This window comes from Anguilla rostrata, chromosome 3, assembly GCF_018555375.3.
Source record: "Anguilla rostrata isolate EN2019 chromosome 3, ASM1855537v3, whole genome shotgun sequence".
Taxonomy (NCBI): Eukaryota; Metazoa; Chordata; class Actinopteri; order Anguilliformes; family Anguillidae; genus Anguilla; species Anguilla rostrata.
The window spans coordinates 38,889,730-38,917,717 of NC_057935.1; the positions used below are offsets into that span (position 1 = coordinate 38,889,730).

The following is a 27,988-nucleotide window of genomic DNA, read 5'->3' on the forward strand; positions in this document are numbered from 1 at the left end:
AAATCAATGTAGCCGTGTAATTCCTGTAATGTGATTCTGCTTTATATCCCTGGCTAATTCAAGGACAGTAGCTGTTTAACCAATGTTTCAGTAAACTAAAAAATATCTTGATTATACATCTAATAATTGTTAGATATAATGAAACCAGCATTTGTAGGGGACTCCAGAACTGAAATGATGTATAACCTTTTGTTCTCCAAAATTGAAGGAGGACTCTGCAGCTCTAAGAGGCCTAAAATTATTCAGTATGTCTAACTGGGGGGAAAAAATTGTTGTCAGTTTAACTAGCTGCCTCTCGTTACACAGCACAACAAGGTCTGGAAATTGAGGCTGAATGGGGTAGTCTAATCCAGTCAATGGCCTAATGTATTTAGCATTTCTGTCCTCTTCTGATGTGTCCCACACGTTCCAGTTTTTTGTCAGTTTCTCCAAAGATGGACTGTATATCAGTCTGCCTCTGCACTTCTATACTCTACATCTTCAGCAAATGCTCTGTTGACCTACACATTTTGTGCTGATGAAGACCGAATCAGACAGATAGGGACCTATTCAGACTGGGCAGATTTATACACCTGTGTTTCTGTTTTTTGCCAGGTTTAAGATGCCTGTTTTTTCTGAGCAGGTTTTTAGACTAATCGTACACATATGCTTATCTTTGGTATTAGGCTTCCTTGAAATGCTGGAAAATGTAAATTCACTACCAGGTTAAACACACGCCAACCTGTGAACAAAAAAACTGACACTGCACTGTAGTTCTTTTACCTTGGACTCTTCTAAACTCATTATAAATATTAGAAATACTTGCCTACCACAGCAGAGACCCGGGTTCAATCCCCAGCAGCAGTGCTTCCAGCTTGGTCAGACATTCCTACGAACACAATTGGCAGTGTTGGCGGGTGGGGAGCCGGTGAGGGTATGGATCCTGACTGTTGCATTAGCGACTCCTACTGGTTGGTCAGGGCGCCTGTTCAGCAGAGAGGGGATCTGGGGGACATAATGTGAAGCTTCGCGCGCATTACGTTCTCCCAGTGAAACTCCGCTGGCGACTCCACATGTATCGGAGGAGGTATGTGGCGGTCTACACCTCCCCAGACCGACAGAGGATAGCGCATCGACCAGGACTGTGATACACGCGGGAATTGGTATGACTAACATTGGAGAGAAATGGGAAAAAAAAATAATAATAATAGAAATATTTGATGGGATGCAATCGAAATTAATGCACTCCAGAATAGCAGTTCAAGGAAACAAGTAACAGAGGTAGAAGAGGCCGAAAAACACAAGCCTAATTTTAGTTTACTGGAGAGCTTAAGGTGCTTGCGCAGCAAGTGGCCAAGCAACAATCCATTTTATAAGGTTCGTTAGTGTGGACCTTGTCCACAAATGGGTGACATGAGCCAAGAAGATTGTGGAGGCTATGGAATCCGTGGATTAATGCTGGCTGGATGTGGATGACTTGACACATCGACGGAGGGACTTCTGTTCTACCATTAAAAATAAATTGGCCAGCCACAGCATATTAGTCGGCAGAATGGGTGGCAGATCAATATTACATATTACACATATTACACTTCTCAAACCTTTTTGGTTCTTAATTTTGGGTGATTTTATTGGAATTATTTAGTCTTCAAAGAAGGTGAAAGAAGTACCCAGTTAAACAGATGTGAAAGCAAATTTACAGAATGTTATTAATTCCAAACTCACTTTAGGTAATTGATTTGGAATTCAATTGTGACAAGATAATGTTAACTTTAATTTGCAATTAGAAATATATAGCACTCATTGAGCATCCAATGTGAAATGCAAACATTTATCAAACGCACTTGTAGTTAGGCAGCATTCCCTGATAGCAGTGCACTAGATATTTCACTTTTTTTTGTGAGTGAAATGTGTGTGTAAATAATGTGCTTATCTCTGTCTTCATTAAGAAACACCATCAAGCTCATGATACATGCCCCATAATACATTATCCATGCATGTGCATCGCAGCTCTTGCACACTTGCACACCCAACTCTGAATTTACTTCATGTGTGCAATTTTGGAATTAAGCGGACTTGTTACGTAGATATTTCAAGTCTAAGTTGAATTCTAGCATGCATATCCAAAATCTGAGCAGGCCACTGTAAGCTCAGTTGTGAAAGCAAGAACTTCCGAATGTGCCAGGATTAAGTTAGAAGCAGACCCATCGGTAACACATTAGTAACACAATGTGCTTTGTTTCACATACGTTTCAGCTTTGATTAAATGAACTCTTGTGGTTAACAGAAATGTCTGTCATCAACAATCAATGGTCTCTTACACAGATGGACAAGCAACAATACAAGATTCAAGCTCAAATGGAAGGTGCAGAAGAAACTTGTCAGTGGAGATTAAGCTTGTTATTGTATTAGTCTCTATTATGTTCTAATATGATGATAACTGCTACCTAGTTCATAGATTTATGACCCTGGGGTGGGGTGAGTAGCCTGGGATTTTTCATTTTTGGACCAGGACACCACTGCTAATGAAAAAACATTGCAGTTATTTTACATTTACGCTGGTTCATTCCATGGCAACTCAACCAGAAATAAGAATTTTGTGCTGTAAATTATTTAATCAAATTACATTTCCTCTCACATAATTTCATAGCACAGGGTATTCAGGTATTTTGTGTGACAAGATACAAAGGGCACACGATGTTTGGTGCCACTAGTTTAATTTTATTCTCAAAACTCATTTTGAATGCTCACTTAGAATAAAATATATTTCTCTGTGGTGTAGCCATTCCAGTGCTCTTAACTAGTTTTTCTTTCTTCCACCCTAGGCCAAGGGTCCAGTGCTCCAACCGTTAAACCATAGTGCTGCCTTCAGGTTACAACTAGAATTACAGCCAGTGGTGTTGGTTTAGAAAATGCATAGTTTCAATTTCAGATTTCATTTTAAAAAATCGAAACCTCATTATTTGCTCTGCTAGAATAGGTAAACGATTAATCTGACAATTGAAGCAACTGCTGGTGAGCACATCCAATTAAATGAAGGCATAAACAACATTAACATTATAGTTAATGTTATAGCCCATGTACTGTTAAATGTAATTTTAAAAGTAAATAGTATGATGTGTGATCCAGAGTTCCACTAACATACATGACTATTGCAGCCCAAAAACACAATGTGAATCTGAGAAAGTATATAAAAATAAACATAAATAAAATAATTGTAAATGAATACATTTTAAAAAATAATAATAATAATATGGGTGAACTGCAACGCTTGTGTGAAAGTAGCATTTAAATTTTTCCAAATGAGATAATTTTCTGAAGTTCAGAAACAATTTGGGGTGGAAATGGTTAACTCAGCCACACTGGAGACTCACGAAAACGATGCGCGCGCAGGAGAGGATTGGGTCTATGACGTACATGTTTATGATTGGTTTCCAGTCCTTTACGTTTAGCCTGTTAGCTGCCGACGTTACGTTTTCAAATTTTCTCTAAATTTCTCTGTGGATTTCTTGAGTTTCTTCCCGCGGAGTTCGAAAGTGTAAATGGGATAAACCATCAAAAAACATCAAAACGGATCTCTACTGGCTTCTTATTATAACTACCGTCAAGTAAAAACGAAAAGATAAGCCGTTGTGATACACTGGTGAGGATATCTATTTTGTATCTATCTTTTGGTCTTATCAAACATGCAGGTCTGGTTTTAAGGTAGTCTGACGAGCTAAAACAGCTAGCCAGGCAAGCTGTCAGTTAGCTTGCCAGTTAACATTACTGTACGTTAAGATAACTGTAGGTTAACTCAAACGTTTGGCTGTTGGCTAAATTATTTAATTAGACCAACTATGACCATCTCTGCGCAGCTAACGTTAGCTAGACAACCGTGTTATTAGGCTACTGTTTATGAATCGACACTAGCATGTTAGTATTAATCAGTTAGCCAAAATCTAATCCACTTTCAAACCATGTCAATCGTGTTTTATGTTTTAGATCACGAGTATGGCGTGTATAACAGACCCATACGTTAATGAACAGTTCAGCAGCAAGCTTGAAGAGGTAAGGAACAAACTGCTCAACCAAGCAATAGGCGAGATGATCGACACGGAGGAGGAGTTGTGTCAAGCGCACAAACAGTTCTTCAAATCGGTAGAAGGTACTCACACTACGACTTCTCTATATCCCATACACTGAATGAGCATATTTGGACTGACGACTCGCGTGTGAACTTAACTATTTCCGTGCATTATAGATGCTTGTTCGAAGAAATGCAAGGAGGCTGAAACCATGTTTGAAACTATTCAAATGTACAGAAATGGTGAGTAAATTTGTTTAATAATTGATTTAACAGAATCCTCAGAATATGTTCCTGCAGTGTAAGACAGACGATGTATTTAAACAATAAAACAAATCGGTGCACATGTAATGCCTAATGCTGCGTTATACTGAAAAGCTTGTTATTTGTGCTGTATTGCTTTTAGTTTACTCCTGTATCTCAAGAGCTTACCTCTATCTTCCTAGGTAGATGTCATTACTTCATTAAATACAAGTGCACATGGGTTGATGCTGTCCAAGAAGTGTAATAGTTATTATATTGGTGCTAAATGTTAGATTTTTAACCACTGTTGGTTAAATACATGTTATTCGGATCCTCTCGAGACATGAATTTTGTTGGTGCTGACCTTGTTGAAAACTCTAATGTTTGTTACCGTAGAGTTGGAACACATCCGTGATGTTGTTAAGCAGAAGAGGGACATTATTCCGGAGGCATTGTCAGAAATGGAGGAAAAGGAGATTCAGAAAGAAAACCTGATCAGTAACATCAACAGACTCAAAGAAAGCCTGGCCACGAAGAAGGAACGTACGTTTGAAATTGAAACATTGTTTGCAACGCTGTTTTTTTGTGTGATGTTCAATGTAAATGGACATATGCGTCCTTTAACTTGCAGTAACAAAATGTGTTCCTTGGCAATGTTAGCAATGATACAATTTGATGTTAGTGTGCAAATGTACTAAAATGGTGACTAATTTTCTATTTTATTTTCGTTTTTCATCCTCTGAAGTTATTGTTTCTCAAAACAAAGCAAATAAAGCCAGACTGAAGAACTTGAACAAAGCTAAGCTGGTGTTCCAGGAATCACTGGGACTTGAAATAAGAAAAATTCATGGTATGGCATACAAGCTTTTAAATGCTTGTTGAAATCTTTTTCATGCATTTCCAAATGTGTTAGTTTTTAACACAGAACTTACTATCTCCAACTGATTACAATTTTGTATTTGTCTTTTTTAATTAAGGTGAAAAGTTGCAATTTATATTCAGAAACATCAGCCAGAAGGACCCTGAGACTGCATACACCTTTGTCCTCAGGATCAGTGAAGAGGGCTCTTATGAAGGTAAGTCGAATAGAGATGTGGCCGGGCTCTCTTGTGTCCCCCTGTGTAAGCTTTTGCAGGAGGGAGGATGTTGCTTTTGTCAGGGTGGTCTTCATCGCTGGCTCTCGGTATGTTAATACGACAGCATTTCAGATGACCAGTTAGGCACTATGGAGAATCGGTGCACAGTTCCTCACATGCACACTGGGAATCAAACGTTTGCAGGTGTATTCCTGTGACTGCTCTTCAGTGCTGGCACAAGTGGATGAAGTCTTATATTGTTGAGGTTCGATGACTTTTTCATTTTGATGTACAATTTCCATAAGATTTTAAAAAGAATGAAAAACATTTTTAAAGCCTGTTTTGGTCTCTGAGTCTATTTCAGTTGATCGCATAGAGAATAAAATGGTCAGGGGGAGGAAACGATCATCCCATAAATTTACATCTTCTTGGGAAATTTCCATTTAGAAAATTCCTTGAATTCTGCAAACAATACTAGTATATGTGAGCTCATGTTTTAGCCATTCTAATATCAGCAATGATAATCTTACAATCTTTACTTGAGACAAATCTGTTCAGTTATCAGCCTTGGATTTCCTATACTCTTCTGCTCTCTCTTAACCATTTAATGGAATGTATTTTCAACAGCACAACAGGCTGCAGGATTGTGATGTTTATTCCAGTAATAGAACATTCAGTAATCTTTCCCCAGGTCTTGATTAATCGATTTAATTCATTGATTGAAATGGGTCTAAAATTATGAATGAACCTTGAGTCTGGAATTTTTTTTATTGCCAAAATAAAGAATAATGTTAAAGATTTGATACTCTGTTGCTATAGCAACCAGTGTGTGGAATGACTTTGTGAACTCAATGTTAAAAATAATATAAATACATTAACAAAAAGATCCCCCCTCCACACACACACAGGCACACTCTCTCTTTATTTCTCTCTCACATGTGCACATGCCCACATGGATACATGCATACAGAATCACAGTTCAATGGGGGAGTTGTAAGAAGCAGGAACTGAAAACATTAAGAAAATTGGAATGTTAGTGCAAATTCAGGCCTCAGCCTCTGGGAAAGTACTATTGTTGAACCTGCTTGACCTGGTCTTAATGGACCCAAGGCTTTTAGCCGAGGGAAGAGGAGTGAACAGTTGTTGGGCAGGGTGGGATGAGTCAGCTGTGATCTTATGGGCTTTATGTTTGAGTCCAGTGAGTTTTGATGAAACACTCAACTGCTTCTGGTCCTGGGTGGAGGTGTGTCCATACCATACAGTGATGGAAAAGTAGCAGCCCTGTTGAACTGGGTCATAGTTTCATGTTATCACCATGGCAATAAAGTATTTGGACCATAATAAAAATAAAGTAAACATACAAAATCCAGAACATTTAGTGGACAGGCATTTTTCGGTCGTTCATAAAGCCTTGTGCTTCTGTGATGTAGTTGAATCGAGACTGCAGTAGACTGTCGCATATTAGCTAGCTAGCTAGGGGGCTAACCTAACTGAGCTAATTACCTCTATTACTGTAGCTTACGAGACTTGGTGTCGATAGGTCGGTTGGCCTAATCTTCAATGCAGTCTTAAGAGAGTTGATCCTAGCACAGAGGGTATCTATACAGGGTTCTGTAACAGTATTCTTAAACTGCATGACAATGCTTTCATGATATAAATCAAATTGTTCTAGTCACAGGTTTCTTTGAACATATTATTTTCAGTTGTTCTTTATTTGTTCTATAAAATAAGTTTGGCGTTAGAATATGGCCAATGCGAAGCGCATTCCACCAGCATTGGACCAGAACAGACAGCAGAACATGACCTGGAAGTGCAGGCTAACAATCAGAAGTGAACATCAATACATTAGGCACCCCTTGCCAGCATTTGTTTAAAAATGATATGGAAAATGAAATGTTTTTTCCCCTCATTATTTGTGCACTAAAGTCTACAAGTTAATCTTATGGCTTAATGAACACTTCAAATGCAAGTGAAAAAAGTGACTGTTCAGGGTCTTGTAAATCTTTTAACACTCTCCCTTTCTGTGGTTTCCCCTCCCAGTGGTTTCCTGTGATCCTCCAATAGCAAACATGCCCCACTTGGAGCGTAAACTGCAAGAGACAAACAACTTCTCTGCGTTCCTGGCAAACGTCAGGAAAGAATTTGCATCTTAAACCTTTTTTTTTTATTGTGCGAAGTAGCCCAGTGCTGTGAGAATTACATTTTTCCCCCCTGAATGGAGTTGTGGATGCATTAGGTGAAGGAAGGACTGAATATTTTACTCAATAAACCCTGGATGTGTTAAATGTAAAATTATCACTATTTTATTTGCTGTAAATGTCGCAATTTTCATATTTATTTTTTATTTTCTGTCAAGGGGAAATTGTGTAGTTTATTTCTACAAATGATTATCGCCGCTGTTCATTTCTGTTTGTCAGAGTTAAAGGCTAAGACTCATAATTTCTGCAGTTTGTATTAAAGCTGTTCTCTTGGCACATCATGCTGGTCACTGGGCTTATAGTTTAGGGAAGGAATACTTGTAAATGTCTTATTTCAGGAGGTGCTGTTATCCACTGCAGTTTAAGTAGCTTATGTTTTTTTTCCTCCACTGTCCACGGACATTCCAGGGTCACTACTTTTAAAATAAAAATACCAAAAACAAATTGGAAATCTGGGCAGTTATTTGGCCACACCACCACACTTCAGCTGCAATATTCAAAGGGTCTTGTTGCAAAAGAGCGTGTGTGCTCATTCCACCTAGCCTGAATAAACAAAGGTGAATAAATACTCAATTGTTGCTTTGCAAGAAACTGGAAATGATACATTTGCTGTGGGGGAGTTGGATTGTTATGCTTATACAACCATCTGCTAAAATGCAGTATGTTTAATTGAAAGTGGCTTAACAGAGTACCAGCAAGAATGCACTACAGCAGCAAACATGAGAAAATGAAAATGGGTAACACTTCTACAGACTATGTAAATGCACTACCTGCCAAAAGTATTTGGACACCTGACACCCAACATCCTATCCACAATTATGGCCATTCATATGGTGTTTGTTCACCCTTTGCTGCTATAACAACCTCCACTCTACTGGGAAGGCTTCATACTAGATGTTGGGGCATTGCTGCAGGAATTTGGCCAGAAGAATGTTAGGTCAGGCACTGATTGGGTGATTAGGCCTGGCTTGCAGTTGGCTTTCCAATTGATCCCAAAGGTGTTGGCTGGCATTGAGGTCAGAGCTCTGTGCAGGCCAGTCAAGTTCTTCTACTCCGTTATAGACAAAACCTTTTCTATATGGGCCTTGCTTTGTGCCTGGGGCATTATCATACTGAAACATGAAAGGGCCATCCACAAACTGTTGGGGAAGCCCAAAATAGTCTAGAATGTTTTTGTAAGCTGTAGCATTAAGATTTGCCTGCACTGGAAACAAAGGGCCATGGCCAAACCATGAAAAACAGCCCCAGACTAAGGGAGTGTCCAGATACGTTTGGTCATATAGTATATAATACCAAAATGGATGGATTTTGTATGAATTACTGTATGTGGAAAGCCACCTTTTGAGCAAAGCATCACATGACTTGTTCCAAAGCATACTCTCCCTGAATAGCTGACAGGAGTGATTATAAAGAAGTGGGAAAATACTTGTTAATTTATAGACTTTACCAAGAGCCTTGGGTAAAGCTGCCAAAGCCTGGTATTTGCACAAATAGAGCTCTTGAGAGCTCTTCTGAAGATGGGGTACTATACAGCAGTAATATCTTAAGGCTCCAAATAAGTAATGATTAACATTTTTGAATCCTCAATCATTCGTAGGCGGATCTTGTTCCTGCATCTTGTGACAATAAGAACTCAGTGTCTTTGCAGCGTAACATTCAAAGAGATTGTACCACAATTGCCAGAACTGTAACCAATTATAGTAAATTACAAAATGGAGCAAAAACGGTCAGACACTGCTGTCTTTGTGCGATGCACATCCGGAAGATTCTATTTCACTTTCCAATCTAATGTAAATTCCATTCATTATGGCTCCAAAGCAGTTATCACCACAGAGCCCAGTGAATCAACACAGTCATTTCAGTGGATAATGAATTCCAACTTTATTTTTCATTACATAGCAAAATATCTTAATGCATTGAATTGATATTACATGTAAAATTGCCTACCCAGGTTAGGTTTCTTACTACCTCGTTTGAGAATATGGAACATTAGCAATAATTAATCGGATGTGATTAATAGGACACGCCACCTGGGAAGCTGAGAATTTCCCTTTATTTTTAACGAGCACTACATCACCTCACTTCTCATATGCTGTAAACCACGCCCCTGTGTATATGATAGGCCATGTCTGTAACTGAGACGAGTAACATGCCATTGGACAAGGAGGCCACCTGCTCCAATGCCACTGAAATGATAACACTGGCAGGCAAGCCTATGACCACCAGTGTAAATGAAGATCCGACAGATTGAATTATAGGGATAGGTGGAGCAATAAATGCACGTTAATACTTTTATAATAATTGACGTGCAACTGCCTATGGGAAACTGGGAAACGGCCATATCTGTGAGAGGCTGGTACAGTGCCTGTGGAAAATATGCATCACATGCTCGTTGGAAATACTGTACCATGTTCTTGGACGAAGATTGGTGTAATGAACATAAGGCCTCCTGAAACCTTTGGGAACACAATTTCTGACTTGTCTGGAAGCATTTTGCACATAGAAATGAAAGTAAAGAAACAACATAAAATGAAACACAAGGTCCAAATGCAGAAATACATGAAATCGGTATTACACGTAAGGCTATTATGCATTCACTTATGATGAATCGAAAGGTTTAATGGTTCTTTGAGGTAACAAATGAATACAGACTTCAGTGTTGAACTAACGTTGTTCCTGATGGCTGATCTCCCCAAACTCTTTATGACACAGTGTCTTAATAGCAGATATATATTAGGCCTATGTATGCTGTTCAGATAAACTGTCACTATGTAATGAAATGGAACTAGAGTAATGCCTATGAAACATGGTCGATTGCTATTTCAAGTATAAATAATTCCCAAGATACTAAAATGTCAGTCAGTCATGTATTCATAACTGATATGGGGAGTTTATAATGTTATATTTCTTCAGAGTAGCAGAAAAATGTGTGCCAAAACTTGGGAAAGTAACCAAAGGATTGTATAGTCATGATGCAAATTTTTAAATTATAATAAAGAGGCATCCAACAATTGTCATGCTGGCAGTGATAACAAAAAATTATGTGAGGTGTTTGGGATAAGAAGCATCTTTCAAATGTTTTCAGTCAGAAAAGTATTTCCCAACCTAAATGAACCATTTCCAAGATATTTTTCGAATATACGATTCAGAAAGGTGTGGAAATGGTCAGGTTTCAGTCCTTTACTATATTCAGTTCAAATATTTCAAATGTTTGAATTCAAACAATAAAAGTGGTTACAAATTATTACATTTCTGTATATTACAGATGTTGCAATGATATTACATTCTTGTTAAATAAAATAGTTTGTTCAAAATAATAATTTAAATAATTTTTTGATAATTAGAATCCCCTTAAATTCAAGTTAATATGGTTTTGTATGAATACACACACTCACCCAAAATGTTCAAAATGTTTATAAAACATGTTAAATGTACGCTGCTATGCTAAAAACCTCAAGGCCAAATACGAATTGGTTCTGTCACCCACGCCTGAGCTGTTTTGGGAAGCAGTGGCAGTGGCATTGGCACTCTTTGTCCTTAGCTGATGGGCGCTCCTGTTGTGACCAGTTTGTAATAAGCGCCCTTCAGGGCCATGAGTTCATTGTGCGAGCCCTTCTCCATCAGGAATCCTCGGGACATCACGGCGATGGTGTCCGAGTTCTGGATGGTGGAGAGGCGGTGGGCGATAACGATGCAGGTCCGGCCCTCCCTGGCTTTGTCCAGCGCCTCCTGGACCGTCTGTTGGATGATACGTTACACTTATGAGCGACGCTAACGAGGTGCACGCACCTCACTGTGAGGGCACAAAATGGTGCCGCTGAGCCCTGACCCGGGGGCAAAGGCGACAGTTACCTTCTCGCTCTCTGTGTCCAGGGCAGACGTGGCCTCGTCCAGCAGCAGGATCGTGGGGTTTCGGATGATGGCGCGGGCGATGGCTATGCGCTGCTTCTGTCCGCGGGAGAGCTGGGAACCCTGGGCGCCCACATTAGTGTCATAACCCTGCGTGTGAAACAACATTGCACATCTCATTCATACCTTTACTCACATCAGTTGTTCGATTAAAAAACAGTAGCACATTAAAATAAAAAATGCTGATTGCTGTTGTTCCACCATACGTTTTGATGGGGCCAAAGCTGTTATTGGAGTCCTGATGTGGATGTTAATGTGGTTATCATTTTATGTGATATGTGAAATAATATGGAGATTATAAACATTTGGGTGAAATGTCACACCCACTTGCAAGCTCACTGGCCTTGTATGGTAGAAACTGTATAATTTTGCTGATTTTCATGAGGCTTTCAAAGATGCTTGAATGCAATTTACATATTAATTAACTGAAAGCACATGACAAGACTTTTAAGTATGTATCACAAAATTCTAAAATCTTGTATGGTAAACATTGTAGTTGCTCAAGGAAAATCTGTGATGGTATCTATGTACCAGATGATTGACAAATGAGTCAACATGTCTATGCATACAAATACAAACTTTATTTGGGCCGTGGCCTATAGGAGTAGGCCTTTATATACGTGCCAAGGTTAATGAGTGTAGGATATTAAATGTGACATGTTTCACCAACAGACTAATATTCTGAAATGCAAAAAATGTTACTGATGTAAAATGGCGGCAGTACCTCAGGCAGTGACATGACGAAGTCATGCAGTTGGGCTTTCTTTGCTGCAGTAATTACATCATCCATGCTGATTTCTCGAAAGTTGTCCCCATACTTAATGTTTTCTGCAATGCTGCAGTCAAACAGGATGGGCTCCTGGGAGACAATCCCAATCTTCGAGCGCAGGAACTGTACGTTGACTTGGCATGAGTCATGGCCATCAATCAGCTGTAGTAATTATAAGTTCACCTCATGATCTGGTGCAGTATAATGCATTTATTTACATATGCAAGCCCATAAACACATGCTGGTATCATTTCCTGCTTATTAGACAGTCTTCCCAAACCTGGATTTTAACATAAGGTTGGATTGGATAGCTACCATTAACATGAAATAATATGAAATATTACAATTAATTAACCAATCTAAAACCTAATCTAAAATGTAATGCAACCAAAAATGTTCTAAAAACTGATAAATTGACACCCTATGCTAACATTACTGTGTATATCATTACAGACATGCTGCATAAGCAATAGCTTTGGCCTAATCATGTAGTTAATAGTGTAGTACCTTGGTGAGTCCTTGGTATATCAAACTAATAACATTTCCCTGGGGTTAATTATCAAATTAAACATTCAACAGTTCCATGAAATGAGTGTTTTTCCAGTTCCAGATAGATACAATCGTTATGTGGTATTTACCGTATGCTTCTTGAGAAATTAAAACCTCTCTCCATAACCATTGTCACGATATGGCTCTACAAACTGTTAACCCAGGAACCAGCAACAAAATTGATACAATGACACTACTGTGAGTGCTTTTTGAATTTACACCTCGAATAGAGACACAATAATAAATGAGAGAGATAAGGACAGGGACTGACCACAGTGCCATGGTCAGGGTCATAGAACCTCTCCAGCAGCTGGACACTGGTGCTTTTTCCGCAGCCGCTGCTGCCCACAAAGGCCAGAGTTTGGCCAGGCTTCACCGACACCGTCAGACCGTTCAGCACCTGGATGTCTGGGCGGGTCGGGTACGTGAACTTGCAGTCAATGAACTCAATATTACCTCTAAAATTAGGCTGTTCAGGAGAGGGAGAGAAAAATAATATTAGCATTGTCAATCCTTCTGGAAAATCCAAGGAATAAATAGTAGTTTGAGAGTAACTCTGCAAACTTAGTGCCCCTGGGCATAATACCACAACATTAATATGCTCCCATATTCTAGCATGGGGTCCAGTAACAGTGCAGTTTATGACTGACTACTATACTGCAGTTTGAACAAACCAAGGTATTTCTGCACACTAGTAAAATACCTACAGTCAAAGATAGCTGTTGGATAAATATTTTTCCTTATGTTACACTGAACAGCAATAAATAGTCTTACTGTACATGCCAGTACCAGAAAAGATGGTTGTTCAGTAAGCTAGCTGACTATGAATTACTTGTTGAGGTAATCTTATTAGGTCAAAATTCAGCAAAACATTTTCTATCACTAATGAAACTTAATTAATTCTAATGAAATTAATTCTATATTGAACCAAAGAAAGCACTGTGATGTTTGGTTCAGTAGGTATATAAAAATTGAAATCCTCACCCATTTCTCTCCCTCTTGACTGTAAACATTGATTTTGGATCTGCGGTCAAGTAGCTGGAAAAACCTGGCTGCTGAAATCTTGGCTTTGGCGTAGTCAGGTGTGTAAGAGGAAGCACGTCCTAGGGCTTGCCCACTCGTCACAATAGCTGAGATAACTCTGCACCAACAAGATGGGGAACAAGCAGCATGAACGTAGGCCCCAAGAACGTGGCCAAGTGTGTGAACAGCTTCAGTCTGCAGAGTTCCTCCAGAAGTGGCTCACGCTAACTGACAGGAGCTTTACTGCCCTCAGAAGAAAGCATTTAATGGACGTCAACCTTTTCTAAAACTGCACAGCCCTTGTGCTGGAAGGCTGCCCTTCTTGACAAGCTGCAGGAGCAGGAACACTGCAATTTCCAATAAATAAATGTGCAACTAACTGTGGAAAAAGGCTTCCTTCAGGGTGAATGTGTAATTACCTCCTTAATAGTCTGAGTAAGTTGGCTGGTACCCTCATGCTCACCATGACAGTTTTTGAGCCAGAATTGACCATAGGTTCATAAACCGGAACAGAGTATCTTCCATAAAACATCTTACAGCTTGGTGCCTAGAACTGTACACATCTTTCACAGTGGCATACTTTTTAATAGCTGTGAATGTTAATGCCATCAAACGTACAGCCTCATCACTAACTGACATTGAAAAATGTGAACAGACTCACCTGAACACAATACTGAAGTGGAGCCCCTGTTGTTCCACTAAAAATCCTCCAAACCTATAGGAGGCAGCATTGGCCAGGAAGATCACACACTGGGCAAAGCCAAAGCAGGCACCGTACACATTGGCCTTTTTCAAGGCTGCGTTGTATGGAGCTTCCACCTGGACCTCAAACATTTCCACAAACATTTTCTCTTTCCCCAGACCAGCAATGGTGCGGATGTTATTCAATGCCTCACCAGAAATCTACAGGAGGAATCAATGTTTTTGGTTTATTAGAACACTGAGGAACACAGAAGAAACAACATATTCAATAAATCTGTCAATCACTCAACACAGGCTCATTTAAAGCATTTTTAATGGAGACGCTGACCCCATGTACTTCACAGAGGGCCCTACTGAAATAGCATAACTTATCTTATGAATTGTATTGGAATGCTAATGAAATTATGATAGACAGTCTAAACAAATCATAGAATAACAGAAAACAATAAGATATACACAGAATTTAACACAACATTTAAAAACACTTATTCCAGTTCAAAATCAGTTTGAAAATGGTGTGCTGTACAAATAGACATGTAATGTCTAATTTAAACTAGCTATTTCAGATTTGGCTCATTTTAGGCTGGTGGGATGCAATTAAATTTAGAAAATCCATTTTTGAATCTTGTACAGCAGAGTCAATGTTGGCCAGTGTGGTGCAGCTCAAGTCAATGATGCTATGACAGATTGTCACAATAAAAGCAGCAGAGAATAGCAATTATACCTACTTATTCACCCACAACCTGTCAGGCTCACTTTTTGTTTTTTACAAACGTGAAGCAGACGGTCCACCCACCATTCTTTTTTTGTTTTATTAGGCCGGTAGAAACCAGAGAGAGTAATAGAGAAGGATTCACTGCACAGAAGGCGCCATGGCAGGGGACTGAACCGCCATTTGTGCATGGGGGTGTGGCTTCAAAGCAGGTCACCTTACGGACTGTGCCACACGTTGCCTTGGGCTCATTTTTGAGGGATAATACTCAAAGTTAAATCCATCCTTTTCACAAGTTTGGCATCACCCCCTGGAACAGAACCTGCATTTGCGAGTTTACCTGTCCCGCGGCCTCCATGGCCTGCTTGTCCATCTTGGCGAATCCGGTGAGCATCCTGGCCTGAAAACCCCCGGAGAGCGCCAGGAAGGGCAGGAAGCACATGATGACCAGACTGAGCTGCCAGCTGAAGTAGAAGGAGATGATGATGGCCACTCCGATGTTGGTCAGGGAGTTGACGATCATGCCTATCTGGGAGCCGGTGGCCTGCAAGCACAGCGCACAGCGTTACTGCCACACCCCAAGAGCACGAGCCGCACACAATCTGCAGAAAGTGACGCAGATGAGGAGGGGCAGGGTAAGAAAGGGAAAATGGCTTTCAGGCCTGAGAATACTTTAGTCTAGGGATGTCTAATCTTGTCCGAAAAGACGGTGTGGGTCGCATGATTCTACTTGCCAAGTTCTTGATTGAAGAGAGAGTTTGAATCAGGTGTTATAGTGCTGGGATGAAACAAAAACCTGCACCCACACCAGCCCGTTACGAATAAGACAGGACACTCCTGCTTTAGACAAAGCTTTTCTGGGCCGGGCCTGTATCCTGTGATATATAGTCATAGTTTTGGAATATTAATTGACCATGCTGTTGGTCAGCGGTCACTAATATGGGGTGCAAGGAACCCTTGGGGTCCTCAGCAAAATTGAAAAAGTATTTTCCTTTTTGATAACATTGTATTATATTCATAATTAAAATATAACATATTTTATAACTGCTGGGAAAACATTACTTGACAGTGTTTGATAAACAGTTCTTGATAGTACTGTGATTAGTGCCACTGTTGAACATATATTGCTAAACAGTTACCAGCCTCTTAGAGATCTTATATAATCAAATCATAATTTAGACGTTTTCATGGATCACTAGTGTGCAAAATATTCAATGCATGGCATCGTATAGTGGGTATTGGACAGAGCTTTCAAAATATAGAGATTATATTTATACAATTAAATGCAAAAGTATTGGGACAGTTGTTTTGGCTTTATAATTATGTCACTGAATACCTTTATATTTAACTATATATCGATTATATTTATTATAGAGGTGAGCTAGAGGATGCTCACTTCAGAGATAACAACCCCTGATATAGGCGACTGTATCACAATGAGAACTGAGAATGGCCTTGGGTCACATGACTGAGCCTCAGGAGAAAGCCGTTTTCCTGGGAGACACCCACCCCTTGGACTTGGGAGGCGTCGGTGGCCAAGCGTGTGGTCAGGGCCCCGGCGCTGTTCCTGTGGTCGTCGAACCAGCCGATCTCCTGGCCCAGCATGGCCTGGAAGCCCAGCCGTCTCAGCCTCCGGGTCAGCAGCTCCCCAGACTTGGAGAAAGCATAGCCCTGAAACACAACGCAGGCTCCTTTTCAGTGGCTTTGCCTCAGGTTTATGGACTGCTTACAGTATGCAGTCAGTGTGCCTGCATGTCTGTGCTGCTCCATGGAGTGAAAAGATTGAGAGCCGCAACCTGTGCAGAAGCAGAGTGACTAGTCTGGAAAGAGAGACATCCCCAGTCTAACCTGTTAGTTATTCCACTGATAAAACTGTACTCTGCTCACAAACAGACAACGCAAGTATTGACATGTGGAAGTGGTGTCCAGTTGGGGTGTGGGGTGTGTACCTGAAGAATCTGTGTGAAGAATGAAATCACTCCGATGAGTACGAACAACACACAGATTCCGTTGATTTCGTCTCTCTGGGCAACTGGATCAGTCATTGAGAAAGTCTGCAAAAATAAAAAGAGATGCATCACAAACAGTTTTCACACATGTATATGTAAATATGTATATATGTGTGTAGGTGTACATATGTGTCAATATATATACATATTCAAATATACAGAATGATAATTGAACATGTTTTTTTATTATACAGTGTTTTAATTGCAATGTGAGGTGTAAGGTAGTACACACCATTTACATCCAGGCAACTTACCCCAAGAATCTGGCTGAACAATAATGAATAGAGGGGGTTAACTCCACCATTCACAGCAGCGCCTATAGAGCCGAACACCATGTAAGGCCATTCTGGGGCATTGTATTTCAGGATCCGGGTCACAGGCGCTGGCTCTATTTTCTCCTGTGCCTCAGGTATAGGGTTCTGATATCATGCAAACCCACACACGCACACACGCACAAACATACACGCACACACACACACACACACACCATGAGAACTGAGTAAGTTGAAAGACATTGGATAATATATTGATATATGTATTGTTGATAAGTAATTAAAATCACAGACACGTTTATTCTGCATCACTGTTAGAATTGATTTTTTCAATAGCAGACTCCGCTTTGGCCAAGCAAACTTTAAGCGTATCATTCTTCATTGTTTTTGATTCATTTTACAAAATAAAACCAATAAACCCACTGGTACTGTTGAGTGTAGACGTGGTGGAAAGTGATTAAATATTTTTTGTATTAATCACTTTTTTTTAAGAACTATCAGACATTGCTGTACTCATAACATGAAAGAATCCTGTTAATGAAGATTACTGAAGTAACTGAAGTGGTGTTAAAAATGTCACTCGAACGAATATGTTCTCAAAATATTTGACTTACGTTCAGTAGGGAAGGATTTTTTAATAAAAATGTATTTGATAACATTTATTGAACTGATGTGAAATGCATTGAAGCCAATTTTTCTCCTCTCCACTGACGTTCCTTTATTAAGTTGTTGTCTTTGTTGTAAAATAAATACCAAGTCAATATGACTCACAAACAAAGGCCCTGTAAAAAAAACATTCCAGCAGCCTTGATACTAATGGAAGAAGTGAACATGGCAGTCCCAACACACTCCCACTGACCGTTTTGTCTATGTCACTTGAGACTGTTGAGTCACTGTAAGGCCGCACCGGCTCTCCAGCAATAGATATCGAAGCCTCTGGGATCACATTCGACAGCTGTGACCTTGACCTTTGGCGGATAGAAGCTCTGCACAGACAAATAGCATTGTTTCAGTGATCTGTCCCTGGGTGCATAGACATAATTTAATACACTTACCACATAATTATCCCCTTAAGATTTCCTAACATTAATATTTCACTAGAATATTTAGTTTTGAACAAGTATACCCTTAAAATTAACTGCCTATTGCAAAAAAACAGGTTTTATCGTGAGTGACACCCAGCTGATATCATTCAGTAACTGAAATCCTTTCGGAATAAAAGCTCATATGAAGTGTGTGAATGTTGGAATGTTTGATAACAAGAACAGACCAATATGCCTATCTAGGGTAGTCATTTTGGAGGAGACTTGCGGGAGACACTAATCATTTATTTGTTATAGCCTAAATGCAGATTTGAATTGTGCCCTGTAAGGGAAAACTTATTCAAGAACTATGTGCTGAGAACAAGGCTGATGCTGTGGTCTCGAGGCTACACCATCAGTGACATAAATATTTTTGAAATGTTCTATGCTTCTACGATGACCTTAAATGAAAATCCATTTTTAGGGAACCAGGTAATGAACATCCTGAGAACCACAGCAAGGCTATCTACAGGACATACTGAAAAAGTGTGGAAAGAATTTTGTCAAAGGAGCATACCTTAAACTTGCCCGATAACTCCCAGACTCAAAAGCATTCTTTTTCCCGGGATCCACTTCTAACAATTCTTTCTCTTCAGCCACTGTGGACAAAGTCAGGAGGAAGAAGGTCACAGAAAGCAAGAGACAGATAAGAGGAAAAAAGAGCAAGGAGGGGGGAAGATTCGAAGAGTGTTCAATGAAGAGAGACAAAGAGAGAAAGATCAAGAGGGTTGATCATATTCAAAGGGTCTTGAGGAGCAATACTACATTCGGTTCAGGGGATGTTTTGGGAAGATAAACGGGCAGGGACTCACTTTCCCGAGCCTTCTCATTTAGAGCCTTGTCACCCTGGCTCTGCAGGGTCACCAGGGTGAAGTAGACCCCTTTCCTGTCCAAGAGCTCTTCGTGTTTGCCTCTCTCCACTGCACGACCACGCTCAAAGCCCACAATGACATCCGCGTTCTTTATCGTAGACAGCCGGTGGGCTATGGTGATGGTGGTACGGCCCATCCTCACCTTCAAAAGATCCAAACTGCCATTCAACTCAGCTAAACATAAAACAGACATCTTCACAAAATCTTCAATAATTCTCCTTGATGAACAAATGTGGCACTTTATGAAAGAAGCTTTGACATGAAATGGTATGGCTTTTCAACATATTCATGAAAGCCTGTAATTCAATGTATCCACATTGGCATACTGAACACATGGCGTGGGGCGCCCACCTTATCTAGCGCTTCCTGTACCACAGCCTCACTCTCGTTGTCCAAGGCAGAGGTGGCCATGTCCAGCAGCAATATCCTGGGGTTCCTGACCAGGGCTCGAGCGATGGCTATCCTCTGCTTCTGCCCTCCGCTCATCTGACCCCCTCCTTCTCCCACAAGGGTCTCAAATTTCTGTTTAACCAAAGAAGAGACCGTTTGGCAACAGATACTTTTACATATTCGCTAAGGGGCTGGGCATCTGCTGTCAGAGTGTCTCTTCTACCTGGGGCAAGTCCATGATGAAGTTGTAGGCATTGGCCTCCTTTGTTGCCTTCACAATGTCCTCCATGGACACGCCTGGCCTGCCAAAGCGGATGTTCTCAGCGATGGTGGTGGCAAACAACACAGGCTCCTGCTCCACAATTCCAATCAGAGAGCGGAGCCACTGAATGTTCAGTCCCCGGATATCATGGCCATCTAGGGTCACCTGTACACAGGTCACAGTGAGGTTTGCGTGAGAGTGAATCACAGTGTTTCACTGTATTAATTACTTCATGCATTATAGCTGTATTCCTCCCAGGGAGAGTGGACTGTAGTACTAATTGAGTGCTAATGAAGGCATAATGACCTATACTGAATTCAGTAGTGGTTCATGAGGGCACACTGCAGGGACAGGCCATGTCCCCTGATAGCAGATAGCAGACAATTACAAGCCAAATGTGGTTTAGGCACTGAAGGGTTAGTGATAGCAATGGCAAGTGTATTGTGGACCAAAAGTGGTCCAAATGTAGTCAACCACATGCTACATTTGTGCAACATTTTAATTTTAAGCCAAAAGTGGCACAATTGTAACTAGCCACATTGAAGATCTATCACTGCATTGGATTCTGGGCCAAATGTGGTCCAAATGTGTATCACACCTGAGACATGGCCTCATCAAGGTTGTGGCTGCATTCTGGCAGACAGATTTTAGTTTTGGATTTGTTCATCGCCGTCATTCCATGATGGTATGTGGGTCAACTGAAGTGGCAAGTGTGGCCCATCACTCAGTTGCTATCTAGCATACTCTACCTGTTGGAGGCTATCACTCAATATGTGTTCTTGCTTCCAATAAAACCAGGAATGGTTAAACATCCCAAACATTTAGAGCACTATTTCTACCAGTTTACTAATGCTACTTGCCATGCCCTCCTTGGGATCGTAGAAGCGCTGTATGAGCTGAACAGTGGTACTCTTCCCAGCTCCACTTGGTCCCACAAAAGCTGTTGTCTCCCCAGACTTCACAGATACATTCAGTTGTTCAAGAATCTGTCAAAGTACAGAATTTTATCAACTTTGACAGCTTTGCATCACCATAATACAACAATAATACAATGTTCTCCCATTTTATGTGTTTGCTTATTATTGGGATCCTGGCTTAAGATGTTCTGTGGTGGAAAGGTTTTTGTTTTTGCCTTACTGCTACTACAATAGCAGAGTAGGAATCTAGCTGGATTTTTGCTCTGTTGTATGTGTATGTGTAACTGTGATTAGTGTGTTCTATCCGGTGGAGTGTTGGATTAGTCTCAGCCATGCCTTCTGGTGGAGTGAGCGTACACACCTGGGTTGTGTTTACTAATCACCCTAGGTGCTTAAAGGTGTGCTCCTCTGCTCACTACAGGGCTGAGACTGGGACCACATGCTGAGAGAGTGTGAGTTTGAGAGGTCATGAAAGAAATGACAAAGTTAAACTAACCTGATTGGGCAAGCTGAAAAGTTGTCACTGGCTCAGAGTCTGTTTTTTTCTGGTTAGTATTTTAGTTTTTGTTTTTGCCCAGAACCCGTGAGGGGGAAAGGTGAAGATGTTTATTTGTTTTCGAATCTGCAGGTTTTCTCTCTCTCTCTCTCCCCTTTTCCCTGCCTCTCCCTCATGTGGCAAATTACTGTGAAAACCCAGAATTGCTGCAGCTTCCAATCTGATGAAATGTGTTCATAGGACCAGATATAAAGTACAGGTAAACAGACACTTTTGACTTTCAACGGTTTGGGGCATCAGGAAAATATTATAGGAGTACAAAGAGTAATAAGTTTTATGAAATAAACTTACATTATAACATGGAAAACAGTGAAAACAACCCAAAACACAACCTTGACTTCAGGTCTTGAAGGGTAGTAGAAGCTGACATTATGAAACTCAATGTCTCCTTTCACTCTGTCCAGTTTGTACCCAGCTTCTGACATGCAGTCGATCTCTGGCTCCTGCACACACGGGTAAATACTCTGTTACAGCAAAGCTCTGATTGCTACTGCCTCACATGCCATTACTGACAGCAGCACAGGCACTGCTGCCACAAAGTCCATAAACACTTACAGCCAAGAGGCCTTACACACTCACAATCAGGGGCATGCACACATATACAGAGGATAATGGAAGGACGAGAGAAAACCTTTTGCGCACTCACACCAGGACTTTTCACACAGAATTACACTCACATTTATAAAGACCATAAAGTGCCACTTATAATAACTATGATGTATTATTAAGTCCTTCCCTCAAAAATTCCAACAAATAGTTCCACAAATGTTACGCATGTGTTTAAATGCGCAATAAACTGACCATGTATACTTAAAATTGTCACATAGAAAACACAAACACTCACTCTTTCAATTGTCTCAAAAATGAGGGTAGCTGCTCCTCTCCCTGAGGCGAAGGCCTCCAGACACGGAGAAGCTTGTCCAAGGCTCAGAGCCGCTATCAGGACACCAAAAAATACCTGGAGCCAGAGTTAAATGTTCTTAAAAGGTAACCAAACTGTAAAGGGCACACACAAAGCTCTTAACCAGCCTCATTTTAACTCTGTGATTACTCACAGGTTCTCTGATTACTGAGCAGTCCTGTGGGTATCAGATAGAGAACCCTATAAGTAGTCTGTAGAGTGACTGACTCTTAACTCATATACAAATAATCATGTTTGGCCGGGGGTTCAATTCCTTGCCGTGGAACATTTTTTACTGTGATCCATTTTATAAAAAACTCTCTCTGCGTCCCTCCTGTTTAAATAAAGTTAAAATACACAGGGAGGGGGGATTGTCTGCTCTCCTTAAAAAAAACTCTCTCATCTTGGGGAAAGAAATGAGGCATGCTCTAAAGACAGAAATACACTGAGCACCTTAATGTTTGTTATTTCTTTCTGAGCTGTCTTTCCTCTTAATAATGTTCCAGACAGTTGATTTTGGTAAACCAAAGGTTTGGCCGATGACTCTTATTATTCAGAATGGCTTCCTTGACTTTCATCGACATGACTCTGGTCCTCATGTTGACAACCGCCAATAACAGACTCCAAATGCAATCAAAAGGCTAGAATCAAAACTAGATACTGGAAGCTCTCTTATACTTGCACCAAGGAAGCAATTGAACACACCTAGCTAATCAGAAACACCTGTGAAGCCATTTGTCCCAAACATTATGATGCCCTGAAATGGAGGAGGACTATTTATAAAAAAAGTGCTGTAATTTCTACTTGGTGCTGCCAAAATGTATGAAAAAAGCTGAGAATGTGCACTTTAACCACACTTTAATTGTTTTATTACAAATCTGAAACTGTAGAGAGCCAAATCAATTAGAAATGTATATTTGTCCCAAACATTATGGTGCTCATTGTATGTATGACTACTGGTCACAACATTAAGGACAATCATGCAAATAAGCACTTAACTTCCACTTAAATTGTAGGCTACTTTTTACAATTATTTGAACCCTTTCTATTACCCTATTAATGCTGCAGCCAATTACAAACCACCTTGTGCAGCATAACTTTGCACTGGCAGCCGGAGACTCAGCACCTAATGGCACTTTGATTTTATTTTTTAAATGGCTTTGTGATTTTAATTTGTTTTGTGTTAAACAATTGGCCTTCGTAACACTGCACATTTCTTTGCCATCTTGAAGACATCTTGAATTTAGTTATTTTGTCCATGTAAAGGCTGACTGAAGGACTCTTTATTGATCATGAGATATGAAAAATGGTGAGCACCTGCAGCAGGGTTCCTGGGGTGTACTCCACTGTGTCTAACACCAGTATGGAGCCATACCAAAAGGCCAGGGCGTAGCAGAGGAAGATGATGAGCCACAAGTACCCTGTGAAGAACCCCATGATGATCCCCTTACGGATCCCCCATTGCTGGGCAGCGATGAGGTTCTTGTCATACCTGTCAAGCAAGAGCAAATAGAAGTGGAGCTGGAGCGAGCTGCAGCCTTAGAGAGTCCCCACATCACAACCAAACTGAAGTTCTTTGCAGAAGGCACAGTCTTCTCACCTCAATATCTCAGATACATTTTTAAAGCCCCCTCCTCACCTGTCTACTTCTTTCTGTTCTCCTCCAAAAGCTGCCACAGTTCTGATGGAGGACAGCACCTCGTCTGCGACCGCCCCCGCCTTGGCGTAGGCTAGCAGCCCCCGACCGGTCAGCTTGGCCACAAACTGCGGAAAGACACAGGGATTATCTGAAGGGTGAATCTCGAGGATGATTTTATTGCCAAAATGACTGGCAGTTTGGCTCTCTCAGCCTCTAAAATGCACAGGCAGCGAAATGCCGATGGTTGAGTCTTACCAAAGCCATGAGGGCAGCTCCCACTCCAATCAGCGGGCTGGCTGCAATCATGACCAGCGTGAGCTTCCATCCTTTCACAAAGCCCAGCAAGAAGCCGCACACAAAAGTGGTGAAACGCTGGATGAAGATGCCTACTTGGTCAGCAATGGCATCGTTGATCTTGTTGATGTCACTGCAAAAGGTATGGATGAGGTCAGGCATAACCAGGACAGTGTTTTCCCATTTAATTCTTCAGAGAAGCAGTGGTAGACAAGATAAAACAATGCAATACTCTCCCTGATCTAAGATCCTGCTTATGTTTTTAATATTTATGTTTTATATATTTGTTGTGCCAACTGAAAAATATACATAGTGTTGCTCTGCTTGAGAATGCCATATATTATATAATGCCACAGATATCATGCATAATTAGTCATTAAAACACTTGTGTTTCAATCATTGAAACACATGTTGTTTCCTGAAAATCAAAAGTAAAATTGTATCATCAATTGCACCAAAATAGATGATAAAATGACCAAAGGTAAACTGCAGCCATATTTCAGGGCACTGAGATAAAAGACAGCTGGGCTGGACTTATTATACTCAAATGGCTGGATGGTTTTAACTGGTGTAAAGTGTAATAGTTTGTTTTGGCTGGCTACCCAGATGAAAAAAGACCAGAGAACCATAAATCATGAGTGAAGACCATCATCACCACACAATAAAGTAGTGCTGTGTAGTGTCAAACAATCTTTGCTCTTACTCTGACATCCTGGTGTTCAACTCTCCCACAGAGTTGCAGTCGAACCATCCAATCTCCATCCTCATTACCTTCCGGAAATATGTCTTCCGAATGATCTGGATCTGACGTGCTGCTGATGTCACCCATAGGGAGATCTGGGAAAATCAATATTAGCCATAACGTTTTAATGTTGTGTACAGCACACTGTCATTTTGGACGTGGAACATTCTCTATTAACTGGAAAGTTCTTAGAAAAACTGGAAACCTGATCTGAATCCAATTGAACATGTGTTTTGTATGGTGAAGAGAAAGCTTAAGGCAACTAGCCCTCAAAACAAGCAGGAGCTGAAGATGGCTGCAGTGCAGCAGGGCTGACAGAGCATCATCAGAAAAGATACTCAGCACCTGCTGATGTCTATGGATTACAAACACAATACTACTTTCATTTACATAGATTAATATGTCCCAAGCATTATGGTGCCATGACTGTGATAAAAGTGCTGTGATTTCTACAGGATGAAACCAATAGTGTCCAGACATGTATGATGTAAGATATCAAAAGATATCAAAATGCACATAATTCCTTACCTGGAGGTATCCCAAGATAAATACAGATAGTCCAATGCCCACGTAGTAGTAGGCGAAGAAGGTCATTTGCTCCTCAATTTTCATAAACCTGCCATTTAGGCAACACATATTTAGAACTTGCGATACATTTGTAAAGACTGGCATGTTCCACTGGATTTCCCTATATTTCTGACAAAACTGTGGTGTTTCATGTTACAAGAGGCACTTTAAATGCATCATTAATTTCATAAAGACCACTTGTAGAGAAGAAATATAAATCATTATGGTAAAAAGAGGCAGTTTGACTTCTCCCTGTTGCTTTCTATCCAAACAAAATGTCCTAAAGGCACAAATCATTGAGTTAAACTATTATAGCATGCTCATCCATGCAATTTTTCAATATGGATATCCAAATAAAGGAAATTCTTTATTGTTGGGGAGAATATTTGTAAATAACAGCCATCTAGACACACTACTCAAGATGCATCCTTACAGAGAAATGTATTGCCCTAAGTCATTATTTTGAATAAGAAATGCCAGTATATGGAGGACTGTCTTACCCACATGGCCTTGTCATATTTAGATCAAGGTTCTCTTCTGCGGACTGGTTCGTCCATTGAATGGTATTGTTGATGCATGCCTTGTTTGGGTTTGCCAGTTCCTGGAGCTCCGTGTCGTAATCGATGAACGCGTCCGTTAACATCCCAAATACGAGCAGCATGAGCGGCTGTGCGGAGCCGTGCAGCAGGGCGCATACGCTCCCTCCGATCATCATGAGGATCTCGTGGCCGGTGGCGAACCGAAACTGGACAGGAACATGAAACGCGTGGTGACTGGTGAAAACATTGTAGGCTATGTTCAGCTGTCGTTTCCACCAAACCATTGGAGGCCAGAGAGCTTACCAGCTGGAAGAAGCCTATTCTGATGGCTCCCTCATCCTTTTTCTTGCCCCTGAAACAGTCGGAAAAATAAGTGGAAACGGTGTACCGACAATGAACAAATGAACTGGCGATGAACTGCGTATCCCAAACGGAGGCCCAATTGTAACTTACGCTTTGTCTTCCTTTGGGGACGACATGGTCCTGTTCAACAAAACAAGACAATAAATGCATTAGAAAAAAATTGCATACAAAAGGAGCATTTGAATTATTTTAAAACATAAACACACTTACATGTATACATCAGTTTTTTCTGAAGAGAAAAGAAAACAAATAATATAGAGCATTAGTTTAACATACAACCAGTTACCCTGATTAATCCATTTGCTATGTTGATATGTTTATTTTTTATCTGATTTGTGGCATATGGTGAAAAGTGTCACGACCAGAACCAGATGCAAAAGCACATAACTTACATAGAGAATTATGATTCCTTACCTGTATCAGAAAATTCATAACCATTGTTTTCCTGTCCAAGCTTTTTGATGCTGTGCAGTCTCACTGATCCAGACATTGTGCTTTAACTGGACGGCATTTTTTGGGAAAAGGAACACCTTTTTAGAAAGTTGTTTTTTAACAGTGAAAAACTACATCATACTATTATTGAAATAACCAGGGGCTCGAAATGTGATCCTTGAAGAGAAGCCTTTACGAGCTCATTAAGGAATTTTCATAATGACTCATTACCAAGAATACTTTTTAAAGCACATATAAGAATTAATACAATTCTAAAACAGGACGGTATGTTTCCTTTCACATGCAACACATACACAAAGTACCAAACAGTTGTAGTCCACAAAAAACAATATAGACACAAAAAAAATAAATAAAAAGCAACCTGTATTTTGTCTCAGTCGTTCAAGTTACATGTTAATCCAGGGTTCTTAAGCAGGAATCCACGAAACATTGACAGTTGTCAGAAAAATACCCAAAATGGGTTCAGCTTGTAGCAGCCAAGCTGCTAGTGCTACGTGTGAGTATCCTGTCCAAGTAGTCCTGGCACATTTTGCCAGACTATATATTCAGAGGTAACTGTCCTGTCGGTTTGTGCTGCTAAAGGTTCAATGACCCAACTATTCAAAGAATGGAGAGAGAGAAAATATTAGGAAAATCTGCATGTGGCACTTGTGTGTATGTGTCTAATAAGCAGGTGGATGTCATAGGACATAGCTATGTTATAACTTCTATAACCTTAACTATGTCATGCTAGTTTAAAATTTTTTTTAAAAAAAACATATGTGAACGTGGGGTGATGCTGGAGGTCACTTGGGAGGATGTAAGTGATTAAATCTATACAAATGTGTCTGTCCCAGAACAGGGGCACCACCAAGGATTTTGGGCCCCATGAAGTGTGCTCAATGATTTTAGGCACACTATGCAG

At 40.4% G+C, this 27,988-nt stretch overlaps 2 protein-coding genes across 3 annotated transcripts; one reads left to right on the top strand and one right to left on the bottom strand.

Annotated features, from left to right (window-relative positions):
- The first annotated feature begins 3,447 nt into the window (after window positions 1-3,447).
- spc25 (SPC25 component of NDC80 kinetochore complex) lies at window positions 3,448-8,002 on the top strand. Its single transcript, XM_064327462.1, has 7 exons — window positions 3,448-3,622; window positions 3,964-4,126; window positions 4,223-4,288; window positions 4,685-4,831; window positions 5,034-5,138; window positions 5,266-5,364; window positions 7,405-8,002. Exons 2-7 carry the CDS (start codon window positions 3,973-3,975, stop codon window positions 7,515-7,517), a joined length of 684 nt encoding a protein of 227 aa, XP_064183532.1. The 5' UTR covers window positions 3,448-3,622; window positions 3,964-3,972; the 3' UTR covers window positions 7,518-8,002.
- Window positions 8,003-9,426: 1,424 nt separating this feature from the next.
- On the bottom strand, window positions 9,427-27,617 carry LOC135250785 (bile salt export pump-like). Of its 2 annotated transcripts, XM_064327463.1 has the most exons (29): window positions 27,446-27,617; window positions 27,046-27,131; window positions 26,842-26,860; window positions 26,722-26,751; window positions 26,572-26,620; window positions 26,230-26,474; window positions 25,691-25,778; window positions 25,124-25,257; window positions 24,382-24,553; window positions 24,127-24,251; window positions 23,805-23,979; window positions 22,431-22,544; window positions 21,919-22,029; window positions 20,974-21,099; window positions 20,075-20,278; window positions 19,813-19,983; window positions 19,402-19,603; window positions 19,107-19,188; window positions 18,367-18,493; window positions 17,490-17,654; window positions 17,176-17,280; window positions 16,736-16,897; window positions 15,567-15,770; window positions 14,474-14,715; window positions 13,774-13,930; window positions 13,061-13,258; window positions 12,196-12,402; window positions 11,415-11,561; window positions 9,427-11,300 (listed from the first exon to the last, which is right to left on the bottom strand). In XM_064327463.1, the coding sequence occupies exons 2-29, from the start codon at window positions 27,119-27,121 to the stop codon at window positions 11,100-11,102; spliced, it is 4,038 nt and encodes a 1,345-aa protein (XP_064183533.1). In that variant the 5' UTR covers window positions 27,122-27,131; window positions 27,446-27,617; the 3' UTR covers window positions 9,427-11,099. The 2 variants fall into 2 exon arrangements, with proteins under 2 accessions (XP_064183533.1, XP_064183534.1); XM_064327464.1 differs by lacking the exons at window positions 21,919-22,029; window positions 22,431-22,544; window positions 23,805-23,979; ... (8 more) ...; window positions 27,046-27,131; window positions 27,446-27,617 and adding an exon at window positions 21,527-21,906.
- Between the last annotated feature and the right edge of the window lie 371 nt (window positions 27,618-27,988).